The sequence below is a fragment of the Kryptolebias marmoratus genome, linkage group LG2 (assembly GCF_001649575.2).
Source record: "Kryptolebias marmoratus isolate JLee-2015 linkage group LG2, ASM164957v2, whole genome shotgun sequence".
Classification (NCBI taxonomy): domain Eukaryota; kingdom Metazoa; phylum Chordata; class Actinopteri; order Cyprinodontiformes; family Rivulidae; genus Kryptolebias; species Kryptolebias marmoratus.
In genome coordinates this window covers 12,486,673-12,513,217 of record NC_051431.1, presented here as the reverse complement: position 1 = coordinate 12,513,217, position 26,545 = coordinate 12,486,673, and the positions used below count along the sequence as shown (strand labels likewise).

The following is a 26,545-nucleotide window of genomic DNA, read 5'->3' as shown; positions in this document are numbered from 1 at the left end:
TCTCCGCAACACGGAGGTAAGACTGCTAAAGAGCTTAAAGAGGACAGAAATAGAGAAGCTGTAATCTTTTCTTCTGCACAACACTTATCCCTCAGGTGTGCTTAAACATTTCCAGTGAATATAACAGATAAGCTTTTATATAAAAATATGACTAAGTAACATAAGGGGAAAAAATAATAATTCATAGTTTTATATAATTTTTTTGTCTCTCATGTAAAAGTTATGTTTTCTGAGTAAACATGTAAATATATATTAGCCTGATAAAAACAGACTGATAGTGTAAAACAACAGTGCTAATTCCTCATAAAAAAAATTAAATAATGCTACATGATGTATTTATTTCAACATGTATAAAGAAAGAATCTTTTCCTGATGTATGTAAATTATTTAAACTGTTCGCTTTATAAAAAAGGTTTTCAATTAAACAATAATGACTGGGAGAACATACTTTAGTGTATCATTTGGTAATCAGAATTCCAACATAACTCACCAAACAGAGCTTTAGTTCAATAAGGATAATCATGAATACATTTAGCAAATAAATAAATACACTAAAATACTTGAAACACAAAAGACACTTGTTTTTTTAAAATACTAATATTATTAAGGTTTCCAGCGCATAAGCATTGGAGCACCCTTATCACGATTCTGTTAAATTTATTGTCTTGTATTTCGTCCCACAGCTTTGAAATAAAACATGCCGTATATACAACAAGCATGCATCTCCATCAGAAACAGTGTGCTATGACTTTTGGTAGCAGTGCATTGCATGAAGTAAAAAAAATTGCAAAAATCACAGCAAGAAAAAAAAATTGAGTTAAATAGGATTTTATTGGACACATGAGAAATCCCAGCCCTCTTTGGAGCTCTATAGCTCTGACATACTTCACAGTACAAACATCAGGCAAAAGTCTGCAAGTTCACAGAAAAATTGGAATTTGGACATGAGTGAGCTGGCACTTTCATATTATTAATGGTCTTTACACAATTGCAGTTTAGGTTTTATCATTTTAAATTTTGTTTCCATAGATAGTTTGACAGTTGATGATGTCACACACTGTCAAAAATGCTCAAATTGTCTTACTCTCATAGTCTATTTTGATACATATACAGGTTATACATCAAAATGTAGGCATTTTGTCAGGTTTTGTTTTGGCGTTGTGTTTTTGTTTTTTGTATTTAGTGTTTTGTTTCTGGTTTCTTTTAGTTTTGGTTTATAGCTGCAATTTCTTCAGAGATGTTCTATTTGTGAACGCACTTTTCCAACTTCATGTGTTCTTCCATACATATAGATACACATAATTCATTACATATTTTTTGCAAACTTTAAAATAAAACAATATTGACACATTAGTGTTTTAAATAAAGGAGAGAAAGATCAACAGTTTAAAAGAATGTCTGCTTACAAGTTACTATTTTTTCCTAAAAAAAAACCTAACTTAGGCTAAACAAAAAAAGTCATATTTCTGGACTAATTATAAAGATCATAAAAGGTCAGATTTGAAGTTAACCGTTCATTATTTTACATTGTTTTATGACAATAAACGGCTCTATTAAAAATCCACAGGAGAGAATTTTAACAGCACAGAGAGAACAAACAGCTAACAACTAAAATCAACGAAAACTATCAGGCCTCTATTGTTTCTATGAGCACTCTGGCATCAATTACCCACTCCAAATTACTGAGTCATTAGAACCCTTTATTAGAGAATATGACCAAATCTTGTTTTAAGTTAAGCTAGCTGTTTTTCAAGAATAATATGAAAGGGTTTTCTAGGAAATCTCACACATGAGCGTTGAAGTGAGTTACAGAAAGGTATGAATAAAGATAAGCATTTCTCCATCAGAATGAGATAAACCTGCATCGGTGAGATCACATATGTCCAAAGGTTTATGTGCGTCACCATGTGGAGCACTGACCCATGCGGAGAAATGATCATCCTTTTTGAAAGACTACAACTTAGTGTTGTTATCAAGATGAAGAGTGAAGACAGTTATGTCAAGAATTTCATCTTCATCTCGTTTGTTTACACTTTTGCAATGCGTTTTGAGAGTCTGTCTGGGTGTGATTAATGAACATTTTGTTCTCGTGGGGGTCAGACATGAGGGCAGGTGTGTTTCATCACTGAGCAGGCAGGTATAAGAACAGCTCTGAGAGGGGGAACCTACACTTCCATCAGACGGTAATGCTTCCTTCTGCAGAGCTGCTGCATGAGAAGAACACGGTAAGAATGTTGTGATTTCAAACAAAACTACTACAAGATTGCAAATAATTATCAATGCATTATGTAGAGAAAACATACAAACTATATGTATGTAGTTTTAAAAAACAAACAGCAGAATTGGACTAAAAGAAGTTAAAATGGAAACTTTATTTTCAACAGAATCACTAATTTCTTCTTTTCGTTTTTAAACACACAAGATTTATTTTTCAACATTGCTTTAAAATTAAGCAATTTTCTAAAGTGGTAAATATGGGTTTAATGAGCAACTTGCTTCCTTTTGAATAAAATACTGATAAAACAAGTAAAGATTGCAACAATTTTAAAATGTAAAAAAGAGTGTAATATGAACTTTTACAGATTAAACTATGTTATTTTTTAATCTTTTCACTTATTGATTGTTGCTCAGACTAATTACTGTAAATGTGTTAATGATCACAAGTCATATCATTGAACTTTTTTCTGAACTATTACCTTATTTTAAGTCTAAAAAGGAATGCTTTTTGTGCTAACTATACTTAGCATGCCAGTTGTTCGAAATTATATTCTGGATGGCAACTGAAACTATGACCTTAACGTTTACTTTTAAGAATAAAGACTTCACTGTTTGTTTTATCTTACACGCTTTGCATTAGCACATCCTGCTGTTTTGTCATAGATAAGATTATTTTGTTGTGAAAGGCAAAAATGAAAGAGTCAGAGTTTTAACTTCTCATGAAGATAAAAGTCCAGCCAAACCAGCTTTCTGAGTGCTTTTCGTGCGACAGCACAGTGTGAACCAGAGGTTTTCACACTGGCAAATTTGTGTGGTATTGTTCATATTAAAAGAAAACAGCTTTTGTTGTTGTGCTGCCTATTGTGTTCCAGTAACATTATAATTTATTTCTAACTACAGGGTTCCAGTCAGTTCCTCACACTCTTGATGCTGTGGCTCACCAGAGAAGAAAAATCCTTTTAAAGTGAAGAGTAAAGCCGCTCGAAGAGACTCATAATGTCAATGAAGCGTCCTAAAAGGCTGAGCAGCAAGAAGAAAAGTATGATTTTTATATACTGTTTTCCAGAGGTTGTATGACAGAAAATGTTACCGCTAATATGCAGATATAATTTTTAAATTATTGAAAAAAAAATGTTGTATAAAAAAATTTAGATGTCTCCATGATTTACATTAACAAAGAAAATTTGTGCTATATCTATAATATATAGTAATAGTATTTAGATTTTTACACCAGATCAGTGGAACCTTTTAAGCCAACACAGGTGAATAAACCACACAACTGCATTTGTGTTTCATCTAAATCTCAACTTCCAAAGCAAATGGTGTGGTCAGTGCTTTTAATTGTACTTACAACAAACCTGATAAGGATGGAGCTGGGTGAGGTTTTTATCTTTGGGCTTCGGTTCATACAATTAGGAACAGCACGAATTTATGAGGGCTTCCCACCTTCAGTAATTACTGGAAGCAAAATGAGCTCAAATTTGCAGTGCAGGAGGATGTGCATAGATAAAACACACACACACACACATACACATACACATAGTAATATTGACTGCTTTAATGTGTTTACCAATTAACCATAATTGGTTTAATGGCAGCAAATGTAAATTCTGATGGTTTAAGTCAAAGGTCTGTTTGGAAGGAACACAGCTGTGTTTTTCACATGTATCTGAGAGTTTTTCAGACTGAACTTACAAGGGATGGCTTGTTTGTTGTAGAAATAATAACACTTTTCTGTTTCAATAAAATGTACATAACCTTGATGGTTTTGTTATGTATTAGGTGCATACATGACAACAGCTGTTAAGGTAGTCTCTTCATTTGATTGATTAAGAAAAACTTGCAGACTTTTAGGATGGTTATCTTTCAAATATTTCTATATAAATTTTTAAAATATGAATAACTTGTATAATTAAAGGCTAATTTGATGTGACACCAAGGTGCAGTAATTCTTTTAAGTGTAACTGTCTTTTTTCATCATTCAACACTTTAATTTTCTCTTAAAATAATATACTGAACTACAATTTAAAATCTAAATGTTGATAATATTGGCTTTTTTCTTAAACAGGACCTCCAAATGGCAGTCCCCAAGCAGAAATTTTACATAAACTTGGGCTGGAGACCTACAGAACTCAGCCACTGGACCCATCATCCATGTTAGATATCAGTACATGGGCAATGGAGAACCCAGCTCCTCTAGAGCTCAAGGATCTACCAAATGCTTTCCTCCGTCGCCTTTGGATGCTAAGCAAAGATGCACGGAATCCTTGTTGCCAACCTCAACATGACAGTTTTATCAATGACAACAACCTGCCTGAGGAGAAGCCAGATGGTCCTGAAGGCAAGAGTCAAAGTGCAATCAACCCCCTCGATCTGGTGACATCTGTCTTTATAGCTGCCAACACATTCCTTCAGCAGGAGATGTCTGTGCGCATGTCACAATGTAAGTTTGCTGTGCCTCTGGTTCTTCCTAACGTTGATCCAGAGGAACCCAGTCAATTTCTTCTTTGGCCTTCAAGAGGTGTTATGGGTCAGTGGAAATCTCACTCTCTGGAAACAGACATGAAAGTCCAAGAGTGGAATTTGGCAAGTGCATCCATGCCAATTGTTTCATGTGTGAAACTTGGTTGTTGCAGTATCTCTAAGTCCCAGGTGCTAAATTATGTTCTGAATGGATCTGAGTCTTGTTTTGAAACATTTGTTCACAGAGGCATGGATGGAGGACAGTTGCCTCGAAGACTCTCTCATGGTTTAGTAGAGATTGGATGGTATCTACCCATCGGAGACGTCAGAGATATTCACCCTGTCCCTTTGGTCATCTCTAATCTACGTGGTGATGCCAGCACACATGAAAAATGTCTTAAACTTCTCTGTCAAATGTCCTCAGCTGTCATTATTTTCTATGGGGACTGTACAGAGAAAGGAAAGCAACTTCTTTTGTCTTGCAAAGACATGGAAAGTAAACTCATACTGGTTGACTTATCAGACACTGAAGACAGTACTGTGGGATCTGTTGGTCAGAGTCTTGAACAGCAAACAAGACTTCCTAAAGTGTCTGTACTTTCAGGGGCCAATTTAAGTGAAGAGGAAGTAGCTAATAAGCTAAGTGAAATCCTAAAAAATTGGTTGCCATATAGACTGAAACTTGTTACACTCGAGGCTGCAGCAAAATCTGCGTTGGAAATAGGCCTACATGTGGATGAAGGCCCAGTCTGTAAAAAGGCAATGGCCTCAGTGGAAGAAGTGTTGAAAGGTTTATATGAGGGATCCACGGAATTTCGAGTGAAGCAGCTCCCTTTACAGGGATCTTTGTGGAGCAAACTGGCTGAGATAGATCGGGAGGAGAGTAAACAAAGAATAGGTAAAAAAGAAATTGACCCACAACTGCAAAAACAAAAAAAAGCCATCTTGACTGAGTTGAGTAGCTACAAAATGACCACAGCAATGAAACATTTTACAAATGCTCTTTGCACAACTAATAAAATGGAGAGGACTTATTTTCTTATTTGGCTCAAACTGAAGCTTCACCTGATGCAAACTGAAAAGCAAAAGAGTCTGCATGTGTCTTTTGCAAATTTGGAGACAGAGGACCTTGAGCACGAAGCCAGCAGCAGTGAATGGGACAGCGATAGTTTTTGCTCAGTTTCAATATTTGGAGAAGAAAATGAAGTGCAACCTGTTAACACTGAGCCACAAGTGTCTGAGCAACATTGTGAAATAGCTCAGGAGGATATTTTGCAGTCCACAGAAACAAACACAGAATGTCAGTCACAACAGTCTGACCATCTTGAGCAAGTGACAGTGCAGGAAGCTCACGTAGAAGATGAAAATTCACTTCATGTCCCTGAAGACCAAAGATACAATTTAGATTCAGTAGAATCTGCCACTGCAAGCTGCAAAGAGAAACATTCAGATCAACTAGAACTGGATGTGTCAGATTCAAGTTCACCCACCAAAACACAGGTGGGCCATGAGAAATTATTTGAAAACCAGTTACCTTCATGTTCACAGCCTTTTGAACCCAAGTCATTCACACTGGGGCTTGAACATTTTTTGCGTGAAATGGGTCTCATTTTTGAGCTTACACATTCTCGTGGGAGTCAAAATGTGTTGCGTTTGCATAGCTTAGCTACTGACCTTCTTCTCTATGGAGTTCCACTTGAGCTGATGGATGGGGACGCTTCAAACGTTCCCTTGTGCTGGCTGGGCTGCGTTTTTGCTGAGCTCAAACGCCGCCTAAATCTGAAGCAGTTTAGAACCAGAGTGTTGACTAGCCTTGGGGATTATCATGCTAGGAATGCTGAGGTTCTGTCTGCATTGTTTGGGGTTAAATTCCCAGATAGAAGGACAAGAACAAATAGAGGGGTGTACATGGTTGCCTTGGTTCTCCCCGATTATATTAGAAAAGAGACAGAATGTGATTTTCTGTTGTTAATTGATGTAGAGGGCATTTGTTCAGTGTCAGCAGACAAAACAAATATGCTGCTTTGTGATGATATAATGGCCACTTTTGCAACAGGATTGAGTGATGTTTTATTGCAGAACATTTCGCCACTTGGTGAAAATGAATTTGAGACAACATTAACAGTTACAGTAAATGCTCTCCTACGCACCAAAGAGTGTGCTTCCCTGCCCATTTGCCAACTCCTGATCCAGGACGATGGAATAAACAGCATATTACATGCCTCACAGTTAAGGCATCTTTCTAAGATCCTACAAACTGATGACAAAGGAAATATGAATCAAGCAAAGTCTACAAGCTGTGTCACATGCATTAAAGGGCCTTGGTCCAATATGCAGCTTTCTGAACCAGTTGATACGCACTACAGTAAAGCTGTGTTAAAGCTTAAGAAAGACTTGATTGAAGCTCTGAAGAGATGTGCAGCCAAGTCTAAAACCCCAAATCTGATGGAAGTTTTGGGACGTTTGTGTGGTGTCTGGGATGCAGTAAAATCAGAATCATTTTCAATTGGTCTGCAGAATACCAATGTAGCTTTAGCATTTTCTGTACTGTGCACAAAATTCTCTCATTGGGAGGATTGTATTTTGCAAAACATGGAAAACTGGCTAATGGGGGCAACAAAGACAATCTCTGCCATGACAAATGCTTTTGATACCACTGTTCAAAAAGACCTTATGAATGACCTGAAAAATGAAGCCCAAGAAGAAGTCAAATCAGAAATAAATGAGGTAAAGTCAAAATTAGAGGCCTATCTGATGAAAGATGAAATTCTCAAAGCAAACAGTGAAGCTTTAAGGCCAATCATAATGAGTAACATCAGCAACCTCCAGGACAGAGTAATGGATGAGATTGTGCAAAAATTGGAGACATTCAATGAGTCCAATTGTTTTGTCACACAGATGAATAAATTTGAGACCCTGCTGGCAAAAGAACAACAGTTCAAGCTACTTGCACTAGTTGAGACAAGTAAGTCAACCAAAATTCTTCTTCAAGACTCTGAACTAGAAGAGGAGTTCGAGACTGTGTGGAAAAGGACATTGTCAAACTTCGATTTCAGGTCTTCAGTGACAGACAACATTACTTCAAGAGTGACAGAGGTTCTAAGGCAGAACATAATCAGTCGTGGCCTCCAGAAACACATGCAAAAACTTGATGTCTGTGACCAAAACCAGACTTCTGGCTTCCAAGTTCATGATGAGCACTTTGGATATCGCAGCAGACTGAAGCACATGTTTGAAGACAACAACAGACAGCAAAGATTGGAAGCTCAACAGGTAGCATGCAAAATCATTGAGGAATGCAATCAGTTTGTAGCTGATAAATGCAGCTTACCAGCAGATTTTTCAGACAGTTACATCGTAGAACTGTTAGAAAATGTTGAAAACACTTTGAGGGAAAAATCTATGGAAATAAAATCAGCTTTTGAAGTAGATTTGAAGGTTTATATCTGTAACGCAGCATGCCAAGACTTTCAAAAACTACATGACCGATATGCCAAAGACGGAGAACTCTTGACATGTATTTCTGCATCCAAGACTAAGTACATAGCACAGTTCATCTACAAGTTCAGGAAAAAGGATCAGTGCCAGAGGATGGCCCAAACGTTCATTTCCATGGTCATCAAACCTACAGTGGCAGACTACATCAGTAGATCAATGGCGAGAGAAATTGCAGAAGAGATTAAAGACAGAGCCAAGGAGTATGAATCTCCTCATGCCTTCCAGAAAAGCTTGCTGGAAGAGTTGATTAAAGAGGATCAATTTGAAAGCTATGTGGAATGCTTGTTGTTTTATGATGACTTCAGACTGAGGAAGATTCAGGAGACAGTGGATGATCACCTCTCTGAATCAACCAGCTTAAATAAATGGAGGCTACAGAAACTTGGAGAGATTGTTGGAAAGGTTGCAGCTGCTGTGAGCCAAACAACAGAAGCTACCAAAGGAGTGCTCAGTGATGCAAAGCCACTGCTGGAAAGAGTTTGCCTCATTTTAGAGAAAGATGTAGATGTTAATGTCAACAAAGCTTATTTAAATGGACCTCTCTTCAGTATCACAACAGAATGGGATTTTTTTGTTAAAAGACTAATGGAGCTACTGTCTACAATGCAACTAGATCTTAGCCAGGAGTTTTCTCAAAATGTGGATGTTAGTCAGCTTCTCAGCTCCCTTCCAGTTCAGTCCCAGGAACATCTACTCAATAAAGTCAGAGGCTGCGAGAAAAGATGTCCTCTTTGCAAAGCACCCTGTGAGGAAGAGGAGCTTGGGCATGAGGTTCACAAATCTTTGCTCCACCGACCCAAAGGCATGTTGCCTTATGGCTCCTGTGCTCTGCACTGTATCAGCTGCCCTGAGAGTACAGACCCAGAGTACAACAAGCAAATTCATGAAGAATTAATCACATGCAAGAACCTCACTTCTCTACATCCAAACTGGAGCAACTTCTCTGATGACCCAAATAGCCAAAAGGCTAATAACTACTGGAGGTACGTCTCTTCTAAAAATGTGTATGTTTTATACTGTAACAGTATTGTATGCGTTTGTCCACAAACTGTTTTTAAATAAAACTAAATTTTGTTTAACTTATAGGTATGTGTTAGTGAGGTTCAATGAGAGATTTGCAGCTAAATTCAAGCAGAAGCCTGCAAAGATTCCCGAGGAGTGGAGGAAGATCACTCAGGAGGAGGCCTTACAGAGTTTAAACAAGGTCTTCCCCAACAAAGATTGCTGCTGAAATGTTGCATTAAATTTACCTTCATATTTATTATTTCAATAACCACATGAATTGTCTATATTAGTTTCTGTGTCACAGTATACTGAAAGTTCAAGCTAAATAAAGAATGTCCTTTATGATTAAACAGATTTATACTGTATGTAACAAAACTGGACCACGTTCAGCTCGTATGATTCAGAAGAAACACGTATTAAGTTCTTGTGTATTTTTACCTTTCCTGTTTTTGTTTTAAAGTTTTACTTATGGTGCTTGATTAGTTAAACATACTTTACATATTTGAGTTTTCATTTTCTTCTTTCAATTTACCTCTTTTTCACCAAGCCAAAGTTTGGTACCAAGTACGTAAAAGAACTCAAATAACAAAATTAATCTTGACCAAAAATTGTGGTCTCTGAAACAAGAAGATCAAACACTGTTTTTTGGTTGTCTGTTTTTTGTATTATTTGCTCCAATGCTTTACACTCCAAAGATATTGTGTTATTTAAACTAATCACATTAGTTTACATCATATGTAACTATGAACTAGTTTTCACAGTATTTTGTATCATTCTTTATAAAAATATGCTCTGTCATGTTTTTGTTTTTCTTCTTCTTCTTCCTTTTAAGCATTTAAGGTGTTGTTGTTTTATTAGAAGGGATTAAAGGATGTGTGTGTTTTACTATTTAATCTGTTTAAATAAACATTTCTTTTTACTGCAATATAAAGGTTCAGTTAATTGTTCAGTTGAATATGTTGATTCTCAGAGATTTAGAGGATTCTTCATTTTTATGTTAAAGTTGATTCATCAGAAACTCTGCAGTCAGACAGTTTCCAGCATGTTTTCTCTGCTGGTAAATGTATCCACACATTTCTCAATAGATTTCTCTACAGAGATATGAGCAACTGTTTTACTGTAGAACAGGGTAATGAATGTGCCTGTTTGGGAAGTTAGATTAAACTGCTTTTTTCTTGTTGTACTCAATAGACATTGTTTTAACCCTACTCAGTATCGCTGGTATCTCGGAGAAGCATAAATCAAAGAAAATAAAACCATTAAATCCACAAGAGGGCAATGTAGGATGAAGCAATAGCTCACTGAGATAATAAAACAAATGTTTTGTATCTAAAATATGTCAAACCTAAAATTTTGTTCAGTCTTTAATATTTATTTAGATAAGTATAGGGCCTGATTTACTTACTACCTAATTTCCATTTGTGATCCATGAGTGGGATACATACATTTCATGAAAGATACAAACACATGGTTAACAAATTAATGTAATGCAGTATTTAAAATAATGCTAAACACACACACACACACACTGTGTTTTTGAGCTATTTAAGTGTGTCTATAATTCAATAATAAGTGCTTTTTTAATTGTTATTAAATAAACTGTATTTTTGCCATCCTCTTATAGTATGGAAGTTTCAATGGGACTCCTATGGAACACAGATCTAACATTGTGAAGGGTGCACTATTAATACAAGCAGTGTTTGAGAAGATCTGTGCAGCATTAATTAAAAGAGATTTCTCAAAAGGAAAGTCAGCGATGTCAAAAAAAATGAAAAAGATTGTACTGTGATGGCCTTGAAGTTCTTTTTCTGTCTTGCTTTATTTCAAAACAATTCTTATGTAAATGCCAAGGATGAAAGAACAACTAATGAAAATGAGGGATTTATGTTATGCTGTGATAACACACTTACACATAGGTTTCATAAATGTGCTAATGCATTGACACATTTATTTAAAATTGACTTATTCCAACAGACTTCCAATTTCATTCAAAGGTACAAAATAAACAAAAGATTTCCACAAAGTCATTTAGAGTTTGCCCTGTAGTAGATGTACTTGAAGTGAGAAGCCTGGTCTAGTTTTTTGATGCAATAAAAGTACTCGTGTTACATGTTTTAACACATATTTTTTGCTTCCTCACATTTAGTTTGTTTACATCTATCTCAACCATTTCTGACATTCACATCAACTGTTTCTTTGGCTATACATATGCTCAAATATTTAAGCACTTTTGCAAACAGGAAGAACTGGTCTGTATCTGATCCCGTGTCAGCTGTCATCCAACCTGCTTTCATTTACCTAAAGGCCCAGGGTTCACATGTCGGACAACTTTTTCTGAAATTCAGTTCTGTGTTTAACACTGTTATCCTGCAGTTTTGGCAGACCACATTCTGTGAAGATCCACAGTGTCTTGACCTCTATCACTGTTCTCAACATTGGCTCTCCACAAGAGTGAGTCCTGGGCCTGCTCCTATACATTCTACTTATGGTTGTTCTGCAAGGTATTCAGAAAATCATTTTGTGCAGTTCATGAATGGCACTGCTGTTGTTCGACTGATTTTCATCTTTGAGTCTGCTGGCTAGTGTAAGGCTAACAATCTGAGTGTTAATGTGGCAAAGACGAAAAATATGGTGGTGGACTTCAGAAGGAGAGCTTGCACCCCTCTTTCCCTCATCATTATAGGAGAAGCCATAGAGCAGGTGAAAACAGCCAGAAAACCTGGGCCTGCACATGTCCAATGACCTCACATGGCCCATAAAAAAGCAAGCATCATTAAGAAGGCTCACCAACGACCGTATTCTATAAGGTGGAACATGCTGAAACACGCTGCCCTCAGTGTTACTATACTGACTTCCTTTTACCAGTGTGCAGTGGAGAGTGTACATTTTACCTTACAATTTGGTATAAAAAGAGCTCTGAGGATGATAAAAAGCCTTCCTTCACTCGAGGACATTTACACCAACAGAACCAGAGCAAAGAACAATGTGACAGATCCCGTCCATGCAGCTCATAAACTTTTCACCTTATCCCCTCAGTTAAAGGGTTGTGCAGCCTCAAAGCCAGAACAAAGCTGAGGAACAGCTTCTTCCCTGAGGCTGTGAGGCTCATGAACTCAAGCTGTTCTCTGGACTTTCTATTAATGGCACTTTAGGTTATTTATTCTTTTTTTGTGTGTGTGTATAATTTATGTATTTTAGACTGGTGTGAGGAACATATTTTGTTTTCTCATGTTTCAGACATGAGGAATTATAAAATAATCTAATTTTCAATCTGAAATGAATGACAGCAGGTTGAAACAATGGAAAAGCACTAATGATGAGTTAAGTGGGTGACTAAGAGTTGCCCTCCTACGCACTACTGTGGAATACTGAGAATGAAGCTCCAGTCTGAACTTGCAGTTCCAACTAAATCTATCAAAACCTTACCATAGGTGTAAATTTCAGAACTACTTTAGGTAAATTCTGTATGTGCTACCATCTGACTAATAACACTTTATCACTACCAGACACCTGCAAAAACTAAAAACAAAAAAAGAAACTCACCGTTATTAGCAAAGACTTTTTTTCCAGTTCACTTTAAATTGGAAAAGCACCTTACATTTCAAAAGCAGAAACTGTTATTCAGAATGACAGAGTGCAAAGATTGGTTGCAAACTCACAAAAACCTTGCACGTAAAAAGTGCCCAATGTACGCATACATATGTTTATGAAATATCCGTTTCCATTACATTTTTCAAATTGCCTAAAATAGGTCAAATAGAATTCTGAGAAGTTTTTTCTTTTTAGTAGCAGGGCTGTAATATGAGGCATTCACACGTCGTTAGATGTATGAGCAAAAGTTATCATGGTAAACACTACTGTCAAGTAAATGATAACACTTATGGAATGGTGTCATTTTGCTTGGCACATTTTATAGTCTTACACACAAGTTGTTGTAGCATGAAGAAGCATCCCTTTTTCATGACCTCTGACCTACTATCATTTTTCACCAACTTTTTCTTAAAAGTTCATTCTGACCTGAGCAAATCTTGATTGTTTTGGGACACGGGAATAAATTTATGGACGCACACTAGTATGCAGCTTTAAGTCCCGCCTACTCCTGAACACACAATCATGGAGTTAAATGAACTTTTGTTTTAGCATGAAATAACTTTAGTAATATCCCTAAAAAGAAATTATTTTAGGTGCATTTTTTATTTCTTTATTTTACCAACAGCAATGTTCTTGTTGATTTACATTGATGGGGAGGGAACCAGCTGATCAGCTGATAGAGGAAGCTGGGCTTGTTCCAGCTTCAACTTCCATGTCCACATCAGAGATCTTTTCATAAACAGTCTTTGGTCCAAACCTGCCTGTCTTTATTCAAGTAAATTAAATCATAAACATGAGGGCAGTTGCCATGGTATATGAGCTGAGGTGGAACAATGTGTGAAGAGATGGGCAGCCAAATGATGTGCACAAACAGGAATTTAGTCTTCTAAGTAATATAGGTCCTGACTTTCAAAAAAGGCTTGCTGGTCACATGGTCATGGACAGTTCAGTGAGACTGCAACTTTAGTTCTCTTCTTTAACGTACTAAAGAATTGAAATAAAAAAAGACACGTCAACACACCTCAAGAAAAATGTTTTAAATGTAAAGCTCTGGTTTTATAACAGATAATGTCTTGTTTATCAATTCTTCAAAAAAGATTTGTGTTAAAGCTCTTAAGTACATCATTGTAGTCTGTCACTCTGTAACCGTGAATCAGTTCGAAAGTGACATCAACATCAGACCCGTTTCCTTTTGAGGTGGTCGTTGCTTTGACAAACACCCCCCCCCGACTCTTTCACAGATAGCCAGCCAACTGTCAGCACACACCACCTGTGATACACAGCTTTAACCTTTTCACTCATGAGTGGGAGTGAGAACACACGAACAGATGACACAATAACAATCAACCTGAAACTGAAAGTTGTGATCCCACAAGAATGGCGTTCTATAGCATTTAAGTACACGTGTAATTTTCACACAAGCCTGGAACATGTACGAATGAAAATGGAAAATGTGCGAAGGAGGGGGAAGCAGATTTTACCAGAAAAATTGTATAAGCAGTGGATTGTAATGCAAGCTATCAAACATGCCAAAAACCCCATGTGGTAATTTGAACAAGAAAAAATGCAATTTCTCCAAATATATTAAAAAGGTCCAAAACTGTTACAGTGTAGTATTGCCAATGCATCACTCACTGACAGTTTCTACAGTTTTCAGCCATAAGAAATATATTTAAAATATCCATTTATGGATAAAATATAGGCAGTGTCAGATCATTTCTTTTTTTTTTTATGACCGCAAACCTGTAGCACCTTCTGTAACCTCTGGTAGAAAATATGGAGTCACTCACTCTAAAACCACTCCCGGGATGTTCATTTGGCTGTTGTAGTTTGTAGAAAAATAAATATTGACATAAACCATAAATTATTTTATTTAGTAGATTATTAAGGAGAAAGTGTAAAACAAACTTGAACATTTTTATTATTAATATTGAAAATAATAGCTCTTTGAGAATCAAACTGAAGGGAAAGGATTACAAAGAGTCAAATTATTAAGAAAGATTATGGACTCAGGATTACAAAGAGTCAAATTATTAAGAAAGATTATGGACTCAGCTTGTTATTTTCATTCGTAACTCAAATAACAGTGCAAATGAGTATGCAATTAAATAAAGTTCCTCCTGAGTTGAAAAAGCTGGCATATTGACAGAAAGCATGACCCAAATAAAAGATGCATAAGCTAAAACTGTGATTAGATTATAGTCCTTAAACCAGTAGTTCAGATCTTTTTAAGTGGGGCTCTAAGGAAAGGTTAAGAACATTTAATATTTTACCTGTTAAAGATGGATCTTTAAATGACCTCATTTTGGAGAAAGTTGAAACAACTCCTATCTCAAAAACTTCAAGGTGGGTCATAATAATCATCTATTTTATATTACATAAAATTGTATGGGTAATTGAAAGCACAGGTAGTGTCAGCAGCAGCTAGCTGTAGCACTTATAGTGCAAATTGATGCACTTAAATATGATATTTTTGCCAGAATAACTATAAAATACAAATTTACCTAAGGTGCTAAGATTTGTATAAAGCATTTATACAAACTTCAATTACATTTTTGATCTTGAAGTTGTAAGACAGGACCAGTCCACTTTGGTTCTGAATGGACAAGCCTTTAGCTCATCAGTCAGAATTAAACTCTTTTTTTTTTTAATGAGGCCAGTCAATGAGCTTTCGACAACAGTTAAGGTATTAATTTAATTTTTAATTGCCTGTATACACAAGCCCACTTCAAAAGATCTTAACAGTAGCTTTAATACCTGAACAGAAGCAATCATCACTATTAATGATTGAAGGAACATGACATTTACAACTGAATCACTAATTGTTTGGGAAGAAAGAGATGAGTGCTGGATCTTTAGTTTAGTTTCATTAGAAGGTGTAAAGATGAATTGCTGAAGAAAAGAAACACATTCCCACCCACATTAATGAAAGCAGGCTGAACTTCAGGTACTTCTACAGTGAAAGAACAGGAGTACATTGAAACTTTGGACACTTTTCTCGTTTCATTAATCAAAGGTAGGTTTGGTGAAAATGGTCTAAGATTTCAGGATGATCACACATCATGACACAGAGCTAAAAGCTTTAAAACTTTCTTTAGGGAAAGATATTTCCATCTGATGACACAGCCACTAATCAGTCAAGTTCTCAGCCTCAGTCAAAATTAAAGGTGGATCGTTAAAAAAAGGTCTTTACTCTGCAAAGCTGACCTGTCAGCAGCTGTATAAGAAGGTTGGGGGCCAGACAGATGAAAAATGTTGGCCTTGGGTTTTGAAGTTAGAGCATTTAAATTATTCAGTTATTATGTAAGCCTAAACTTTTAGCTATTAAGTGAGAAAGTTTGGTGTAATATCAGTGATTTTTTCTTCTAAAAAATAAAAGTGTTGGTCCCAAGTCTTCCACCGTTATTTTTTGGCAGATATTCAATGTTCAACAAGACAGAGTGTGATGTGTGTATTTTATTTTATTGTCCTCCTGTCCTTGTATATTAGGGATCTCCCGGCTTGCTGCTGTCAAACCAAACAAGAGCAACTGCAAATAGTGCCTGAGCACACAGACATATTTGAAACCAAAAATGCTCTCAAACACAGTCCAGCCATGTTCTACTTATTCTTTCTGGCAGGTCACTCTTTATTCTGTCCCTGCAGGCTACAGCTCCGAATTGGCAAACATCCATGTTCAGCACGGTCAAACACTTCAAAGGGACATCACAGTTTGGGTCTCCAGTCAAGCAGAGTTGCAGACAATTATTCACAATTACATTTTTGTAAATTTGATTCACACAGGTTGCTGCTACCATTAAAATATTTTCAGTATCTCACCTGGAGAGGTCAGTGGTGTCTAGCACCGTTGGACAGCTTAAAAACTGCCAGAATGTCTGTTTAAACTGTATCAGATCCTTTTTTTGTGTTAAGAAATTGATTTGCTGTTGTGTCTGCTGCCATTTTTATGCAAAAAGCAACATGGTCATAAGAGATAGAGCAAAACACATGACAAAATATCTTTGAAAAGACAAGCAATAGGTGATCTACGGAGCTTCACACCACTGGTTATTTTTCTTAACAATACGTTAACCAGAAAGGGTCTATTTTTCAACCAGCACAGCATAGGGGATAATTCATGGCATTTTTGTGGATGAATTGGTTTAGGACTCTGCTGAGTTTGCATCTTGGATTAATTCAAGATGCATTTTGGGTCAGCACCACTGAAGCGTTTCATGCATGAGCTTGTAATAAATCTACAGCTCTTGTTTTCTGTGTTTTGTTTCTGTGTGGTCAGTTACATTTGTTCAGCAAAGCTGGCAGTAAGTGACTGACCACATGCACACATATCCATTAGATTCTCTTGTTTGCATTGTCGGGTGTTTTTTTTCTTTTTCTTTTTTTTTTCTGTTTTAAGGTTGAATGTGTGTAGGTTGTGTGTTGGTGTTCAAATGGGCTATTTAACCTGTAAGAACATCTCAGAGTGGAAGCATTTTTTTGGGGCTACGTGGATATATGGAATTTCCCTTGGGATAAATAAAGTATCTATCTATCTATCTATCTATCTATCTATCTATCTATCTATCTATCTATCTATCTATCTATCTATCTATCTATCTATCTATCTATCTATCTATCTATCTATCTATCTATCTATCTATCTATCTATCTATCTATCTATCTATCTATCTATCTATCTATCTATGATGGCTGCCATGGCTAATTGAGCTTAGCAAACATAAAACATATATATATAACTCACCAAATTCAACAGATATTGAGCTTAAATATGATGTGGTATGACCTGAAAGTCTTCCCCAACACATATACTCCAAGTGTTAACAGATTTCAAAACATTTTTGGTCAGAACTTCGGCATTATGTGTTGGAGTCAACCCTGTAAGCCTGTTTGTTTGCAAAATAGCTCATGAACCACTGGACAGATTTTAATGACAGTCTCTGTCATTAACTTTGACAGTCTCTGTCTTGGGTTGTCATAGTTACAACGGAAGCAAACAGAGACAATCTGTGGATGGACATGGTAGATCAGTAGATTAAAGTATAACAGCAATGATTAAAAAAAGATATTTAAAATAATCCTCAATTTTCTGTGGTATTAGGTTTTATCCCAGCTGGGTGTCTCGTGTACATTCAGACATTTAGAGGTCAGAGCTATGGTAGGTTGTGAAGTCAATGCAATCTGCCATGACTGTTAGCTATTAAAGGTCCTTAAGGGGCAAATTTAGAAAGTCTGTGACATTTAGCAAGATATACATGTTGCATAGTTATATCTTGAAAATATCATAGTTTAGTGTTAATCAAAACACTCCTCACACTCTGAATCAACCTGGGTTTCTTAATGTTGAAGAGCAACTTCTGTCTCAGACTGCATCAGTCACATTCACACTTTGGTCTGGAACAACTAGGGAAGACAGGGTTCTTTCTAGGTGGGCAAACATGACTTCTGGACAAACAAAACCAGCCCTGAAGGCCTGGATGGACTATAAACAGGAAAACTGACCTATTGTTTTTTTGTAATTGACACGGGGCTGACCAAGTCACATCTTTAAACCAATTCACTAGTGTCCCAAGTACCTGAGTAGAAGACCTAAATTGATTAGGACAAATTTTTAAAGAGGTACACACTGATTCCAAAAAAGGGGACTTAAGACAAATGCTGACTGTCTGTCAGATGTGACACACTGACTTCCTCATATTTTATTCTGCATCCTTTTTGAACGACACTTGTAACCGACTGTGAGGAAGATGATAGCTGGAAAGAGGTGAATGCAAGAGTGGCGAGAGGTTTTGTTGCAAGTAAAGGCTGTCAAAGGTCTGCCTGACTGGGTTAACAATTTTTCACAGCTTTAACAGACATTTCTTTTGTTTTGTTTATTCACAAGTTCACACAATTTTTCAAGCTTTTAATGTCAAATTATTGTCACGTCACTGGAAATGTGTACAAATAGTGTTTCCCATTGTTTCTATTGCTTCTATTATATTTATATATTTTGGACTGCCTTCGAGAGTTGCTATTTTTTAAATTGTGTTGTGCTTTCTTGTACAATGACAGGAAAGGAATTCTATTCTATTCTATGTCAACACTAAAATGCATCAATGTAATTTTTGCTTCAAACCTGTCTCATGTGAGCATGCTGACAGGCAAAAAAAATATGTATAATTCTTTAAAACTGTAGCTCTGAAACTTTTAAAGGATTTTTAATCCCTCTTAATTAAGGTAAAACCTCAGGGGGATTCAGTTTTGTTTTGTCATTTAACATGTCCCTGATCCAGGACCCTAATTACTTATTGTGTCCCTTGTACTGACTCAAAGCTTTGTACATATAGCTTTTGTTCAAATATGCTCACTTCTGTTCTGGCCTCAGAAACTCAAAAATGAAACCCATTGATATTAGCCTTAGCTTCTGTGGCTGCCCCTTCTTTCATAATATGTTAAAGTTTTTGGACCTCTTTGTGTGTCATTCCAAACGTTTTACAACATATTATATAATATTAGTAATAATTTATTACTGCTACCAGAAAATGTGTCGAATCACTGTCAGAATGACAAAGAAGGGTGGTCAGAGAGAAAGAAAAGAGCAAGCAGCAGGAATAACACTGCAGATTGCTTTTGCCCACACTGAACTCTCGATATTAGAGATATTTTTGGATCACCAACCTCAACAGACATTTAGAAATCCAGTAGTGCAGAAAGGCTTTACTCGTGAAAATGGAACCAGCAGGATGTTGCTCATACATTGTCTTGTTTTGTATGTTTGACATTTGCAAAGATGACAACAACAGCACACTTTGTGGTGTCAAATTGAAAGCATAGTTGCAGAGGAGCAGAAAAATAACTTTGCTATATTTGTGTTGTGTTCTCCATTTGGATCAGCTACACAAAGTATGAATAAATTCAGCTCTACATTCTTCACTATAACATTGAATACATAAACAACTCTAAAATGTGTATTTGGATTTTGTTTGGGTTGTTCTTTGAGCTTTCTTTTGGGTTTATTGTTTCTTTTCTTTTGTTATTTAGTTGCCTTCATGTTTAGTCTGGGTTTTGTTCAGTCTTTGTTCCTTGTGTCTTTGTTTCATGTCATTATTCACTTGTTCTCTGTCATCACTTGTTTACCTGCTACGCCCATCTCCACCTGCTCGTAATTGTAATCACTCACCTGTGCCCACTTCCCCTAATTACCCTCTGCTTTAATAGCTGGTCATTTCCTTCACCGACTCGCTGGTCCGTTGTCTCTTGCTCTTACTATCTGGTCTCTCCCGTGTCTTGCCTTGCCTTGCCTTGCCGTTTTTGCTACGTTCTGGATTTTTGTTATTGTTTTGCTCTGCTGCAATGTCAGCCGTTTGTTTTTGTCCATTTATTAAAAAATAAATTATTTTATTTTTTCCTTCAACCAAGATGAGTCTGTGCATTGGGGTCGCCACTCTCACCATCCATCCTGACAAAAATGCCTAAAATCCATGGATAAAAATTCCTTCTTATAAAAATATATCTTACGTGTATTAGATTAAAAAGTGTTAAAAACTGAATACGTCACTAATAAATTTGTTGGCCAGACCTAAAATATACAATCTAGCTGGGAAGATTCCAGCAGAATCTTGTGTATATATTTATAAAATCCTACCAAAGCTATTTCAGATAGATCATTTCTATCAAACTGTTTTTTCACCTGATTGTATTAAATAACTTTTTTTAAACAGTTGTTTGAAGTCCAAGTGATTAAAGCTGTTCAATGTTTCACAATCAAACTGTGATTGGAAAAGTGCAAATCACAGAGTCAAACTGTGTCCTTAAAAATCCTCAAATTCAGTACTTGACTTTATACTGTGAAGTAATTCAATTAACACTGCAAGATGAAAAAAAAAGTATTTTTGTGCTGATGCAAAATACAGTAAAACTTCAGGAGTCTAATTATTCATTCCTGTCTAGAAAGACTTGTACATAGAGGACAGTCTTCTTCTGGTAGTCAGAATAGAAAGCTCTTCTTCACAGCTAAAGCCTTTTTTCTCAGTGTTTTTTGTGCTTGACTCACCTGGCTTAAAAACTCATCTGCACCTTTCCATGTCCCAATATTTTTCTTACATTTCTTGTCTTAAATTTTCTTTTGTGTGTGTCTCTCTGCCTGTATTTTATGTAAAACACTTTCTCATCTAAGTACAAATTGTGAAAACACAAATTATTAGACATTAAGTTTAGCAGCTTTGTGTGTTGCTATCAGCACAAGCAACCTGCTACAGTTTGATTCACTATTTTTCGATTTGCATTTAATTTATCCATCCATTAGTAAACCCTGTTTTGTTTTGTTTTTTCCTGTTAAAGGTAACTGTCAGAGCTGACTTTAAATGTACGGATTTGGATTCACATTAACACCTTCAATTAATCTCACTTAACCTGCCATGCACATATCTGGAGTGTACAAGAGGGATCTCACAGAAAAGCCACACACACAGAAAAAATAACCCCAAATCCAGGCTTCTGATTTAATCCCTGAAGGCTGTTGCAATTAGGCAAAAGTGCCCTATCAACCTGTAAGATTTTAATCCATCTGCAGGTCTTAAAAAACGAGCTGGAAAACAACTGGATGCGTGAGTGTTCAGATGCTTTTTTGTGCCTCCTTACTGGTGCCAATCTAAGCTGAAAACATTATTTTTTCAGGTTAACTGTCTGTATGTACTTAAAGAGATGGTCCAGCTTTGTTTGAAGTAGACTTGTATGGATGAGACTGTACCTTACTTGCAGTAGACAGCACTCAGAGTAGCCTTAGTTTGGAGAATAATGTGAAGTTATTGTGGGAGACTTGACTTAACCACTGCTTAGATGAGGGTCCATTTAAGAGTGAATGTCTGCCATCTAAAACAACTCAAATCTTAAAATGTTATAGTTGTTCAAGCAAACGCTATGTTGTGAATTTTTTCTTCATCAAATAGTTACTCGGACTTGGTATGCCTCACAAAGCCTAATTTGCAGCAATATTATGCACATGTAACGCTTTCCTCCAAAGAAAACGTCGTAACAACAGTGAGGCTCCTTATTGGTCTAACTAGTGTATTTTTTATTCATTTACGAAGAAGTCAATTTTTTATGTTAGACACCACATAAAACATGAGTTGATCAGATTTGGTCGACTCTGTTTGCAAAATGTCTCAAGAACCACTGAATGAATTTTAATTAAACGTTCAGAAAACAATCATTCAGTGTACATTTACAGCTAATCTATTATGGGCAACACAGAAAGGGCTCCATCTAACTCAAAATTACAGATAACGAGGTCAAGTTCATGTGGTAGTAGCTGAGAGTTATTCATTAACACGTCTTGCAAGATGCCGCTGTGGTGGCCATCATGAATCAAAACTCTGTCATGAAAGACGATATGCATTCCTGCAAAGAATGCTAGGCCTTTATTAATAGAAAAGTAGTCAAAAACACATTTTTCCCCAATTAGAACATATTAAATGCTGTAGATCCAAAGTCATTTGGAGGACTTTAAAAAACAATCTACAATATTTGACTTGACACTTTTAGAAAAACTCCTGCAGGGATTATATTGACAGTCATTTACTCAAATGGCTGCCATTTGGATAGCAAGCTAAAATAAATGTCAGCTTATACCTCATGAGTGAATGCCTTTTCTTATATCTGCAGAAAACAGAATCTATTCTTTGTCTGAGAAATAATCCACAATCTTATGGCATCTCAAACATCTCACATTTAGTGGCTGGCAAAGACAAGATTGTAGCTGACTTGAGAAGAAATTCAACGATTGGTTGCCACATAGCCGAACCTGCATTTATGTTCTTCTGATTGCATATGTTTACCTCTGGAATGTAAAGAACCGTTGCTTAAAAGCTTCCAAATATTTTTTTTTAATTCACTGCAGTGACACAAACCAAACAAACCTTCAGTTTTCCCTTTTAGTCCTGCCGTACAGGCTTCCTTTGAAATATAGTAATCCATATCTATCTGCGTCTTTTCTGCTCTGCTTTTTGCTCAGGGCTCTCATGGTTTGCCGGGATAGATCACTCCATTGAGTGCTCTGTCTTGTATTGAATTGGTCCCCTAAATTGCTGTGGTAAGAAATGCTCAGAGAGAACCTGCAGAGCAGATTTCTGTACTCGAGTGTCAGATTTTCATCACACGCTCAGCATTAGCGATAAGGAGCAGCCTTTATAAACGAGAGCAAGATAAAGGAATCAGTGGGGGAAAAAAAACGGTCTCAACATTATTTGATGCAGCTTTTATTGCAGCCACCGTACGAGTGTCAGCAGGGTTCCTCACCAAGGACTGTATATTACAAAGGGCAGAGCAAATATAAGTTAGTGACGTTATATCGTTACACATACTGCCTGATTTAGACAAACTTCTCTTTGAGTGTTATTACCATTAATTAGGGCTGATTTGGCTTGAAGAATGTGGCAGTAATTAGATGTATTGTATGCAGAAAATTATTCAGTGCAATGCAAGTGCTCTTGATTGTCACATTTTATGATTTTTACATAAAATAAGTGGACATTTATGCATCTTTTATATCCAGGAGATGACAAACTGTAAAAAATATTATGATTCTGTTGCTTTTTCACACGGTTGCTCGTGTTTTTCCTGTCTCCCACTTCATCTACAAATGGGGGGATCCGCAAAGCAATCAAGGCTCTCTTAAATACAGCAGAATGATTAGGCTGGGGTCAAATAACAGGTGGCTGTCGTTGGTTTTTGTGTGTATTTGTGAAGTGTGAATGCCTGCGAATGCAGACACAATAAGGGAACAAGTGTGGGAGGGTGAACATTTTGTAAGGACTTGAGGGGAGAGAGGTAATGTGGGTCCCTTCTCTCTCTCCCCCTCTTTCCCTCTGTCACTCTCACTCAGAGCTAAGTGAGAAACACCATCTCCTTGCCTGACTCTCCACATCAATGTAGGCTTTTATTTAGGCTACAGGGAAGCATCTGCAACTAGACGTTTAAAATCTGTAAGGAATAGGACAAAAATAAAAAATAAAATAAAAAGAAAGTGAGCTCATTTGTTGAAGTGAAGAGACAAAAAAGGGGATTTTCTCTAATTTCCAAAGGTAAGTTACTCTATCTGCTGATTTACTGCATGCCTGCAATGCTTTAAAGTAGAAAATTACATAAATACAAAATTTAGAAGTGTTAGTGGGGTATTTTTCCTCCTCTTGCTCAAAAGGTGTCATTCTCAACAAGGTGTATCTTGCACGAATAAAAAGGTTTTATTTTTTATGAATCAGGTTGCAAATACTTTTTTGTAGAAGCAATATGACTTCAAACCAAATCAAATATAAAACTGAATATGTAAGAAAAACTTGAGTTATTAAATGACCTAACTAGAACTGACAGTAAATTGGCTCAAATTAAGTTGAATGCTAATTGGCAGCATTTGTTTTCTTTGAATGTGTTGTTGGCCATGAAGGTTTTCATGTTTGACATTTCAAAGGAGCGTCTACAGTAGTTCTGCAGATTTTTTTAGTCTCAAACAATAAATTTTATTAATATTTTGTGGATTTTGGCAAGGAATCATGAGACTTTATATAAACCGAATGCTCGCATCTTTGTAGTTTACTTGTACTGCTGACAGATATTGGCAACAACTAATCATCATTTAACAAAACTACTTTTAGATGTAAAATAAATCAGGAATTTTGACACAGTATAAACAGTAGAAAACTGTAAATTTAGTTTAGAATCTTTAACAGGTAAAAAAAAAATCATAATGCAGTGTGTCATTGATGCTGCATTAATTGTGCACCACAGCTGCATTAAATGGCACTCTTAAAAAGACAATTTGAATACTTCTTTCTGTTCGTTCCCCACCCCCACTCCACCCCCACCGGTTTGCTGTTTTTTGGCAATTGTGTGTTTGATCGATTTAGAGCAACCTCTTTTGTTGGAAAAAAAAAATCAATGAACAGAAACAGGGATCCAGACACCAGGATCAACATAAAATAATCATGTCTTTAGTTGTTAGTTGCAATGGTTGGGATAATATAAAAATAAAATACTAAAGCAGTTTTTTATCTGACATGAAATATACTAATATTGTTCCCTGCAGCATCTTTTTTCTGGGTAAAACAATTTGAAGACTGTAAGTGTAAAAAATCAACCTGTTTACCTTTACAATAAAAAATAAAAAAACTAAGGCCACTAAGGCGATGCTATTAGAGAGGCATTGACCTCAGCTAATGAAATGGTCAGCAGGCGATAATGACATTTAGCCAGCAGTTGATCATTAGCCCTGCAGACTTGGAGCAGCAGTGCAAGTGCAGTGTGAGATTTCTGAGTGTAAAACAAAAAATGTCACTTGCTGGCTCAGACGTTTAAATGTTCTACATTTTAAGCAGCAATTAGGCATTGTTTATCAGACATACCAGACCGAGATAATGAGGGACACCATTAGTTCACCTCTTTAGAATTGCACAAAATCAACCTTTGCCCTCATTTGTGTTTCCCATTTGTCCAATCTCTGACTCCAGCTGTGGGCGGACGCCTCGGCAGTATCAGAATGATGGACGGGTAAAATTCATGCAAAGTGCTCGGAATAGGATATGTCAGTGGAGTCAGAGAGAGCACCAAAAAAAATTAATGTGAACTATTATAGGGAAAGAGAGTCAACTAAACAGGATGAGAGAGCATCTACAAGAGTCGCCCTTCCTGTTTTGCATTTTGAGAGTGCTCAATTCTCATCACGCCTCACAAATTAGCTGCAGGGTCTGGATGATTTCCACAAAGGCCATGGCAACAGCGTTACTAGGCGAGGGTGGGTTCCTTCGAAGCTATCAGATAAGGTAGATGTTGGGAGACCAGATGGGATCAGAACACATGCTCCTGCTGTGGATTACAGACACGTGCGTGACAAATTAGGAGCTGAAGACACTCCAGACTGCCACTGATTCCAGCTAGCTTTAGAGTGGAACGGTGAGAAAGTATTAGTTGCTAACAAGTTTTGAATTGGGCGTGGAGAATTTTCTAACAGGCCCTTCAAATTGATTGCAACGATGCTACAGTACACATATTGAGTCATTGAAGTGGATCCATCTGTTTAAAAATGGATCATCAAGCTGAATCATTTTCTCTCATTGTGAAGTGATGGAAAGACTCATCTGTACTGTCGCCTTGTTCAGCCCAGACTTTATTAAAAGATTGATTGTTTATCAGAATTTATCCATCTGCTTCGATCAGTCCGAGGTGCAGTCTTAGAACTTTGTCAATAGACTTCAATTATAGATAATTGGGATCATCACCTTTTGATGGAAGTAAAGAAAACATTGATTAATAGTCATATGTGAGAGACTGTCAGAGAGCACTATTTGTAAGTAACTCATAAACCTTTAGTCTTATTTTGAACTCATCATTGTCTCACTTAATTGAAGAGACAGCTTGGATTTAGTGAAGTAGGGTTCTGTGAAAAGGTTATAAATATACTATATCACCTCAGTTTGGAGGAAAAGAGTTTAATTCTGACCACATTTACAAGCTAACAGTAAGTCAGAGAGGAGCAAAGATGCTGTTGTCTTAAGATAACCTCAATGTCAAAAATCTTATAGCAGTTCATGTGAATGCTTTAGCTATCACCTGTCACCGTCAGCAGGCTGTTTCTCTGTGTCTGTTTATCATGTCAGCAAACTATGTCACGAACCACTGAACAAATTATATAAAACGTTCAGAAAGTAATATCTGGATATACATCAACAACTCAATAATTTTTGGAGTCAACCCGATTCAAGATGGCTGTCATTTCTGACTGACCTTAAAAAGCACAAGACTG

General features: G+C 36.5%; 1 protein-coding gene across 1 annotated transcript; it reads left to right on the top strand.

Annotated features, from left to right (window-relative positions):
• Positions 1-2,181: 2,181 nt before the first annotated feature.
• si:dkey-202l22.6 (interferon-induced very large GTPase 1) lies at positions 2,182-9,894 on the top strand. Its single transcript, XM_017428949.2, has 4 exons — positions 2,182-2,225; positions 3,118-3,256; positions 4,286-9,161; positions 9,265-9,894. Exons 2-4 carry the CDS (start codon positions 3,214-3,216, stop codon positions 9,407-9,409), a joined length of 5,064 nt encoding a protein of 1,687 aa, XP_017284438.1. The 5' UTR covers positions 2,182-2,225; positions 3,118-3,213; the 3' UTR covers positions 9,410-9,894.
• Positions 9,895-26,545: the final 16,651 nt, after the last annotated feature.

Coding starts and splice junctions, on each gene's coding strand:
- si:dkey-202l22.6 (XM_017428949.2), top strand. CDS start 3,214: ATGTCAATGAAGCGTCCTAAAAGGCTGAGCAGCAAGAAGAAAA. Junction 3,257..4,285: donor GCTGAGCAGCAAGAAGAAAA/GTATGATTTTTA, acceptor TTTCTTAAACAG/GACCTCCAAATGGCAGTCCC. Junction 9,162..9,264: donor AAGGCTAATAACTACTGGAG/GTACGTCTCTTC, acceptor TTTAACTTATAG/GTATGTGTTAGTGAGGTTCA.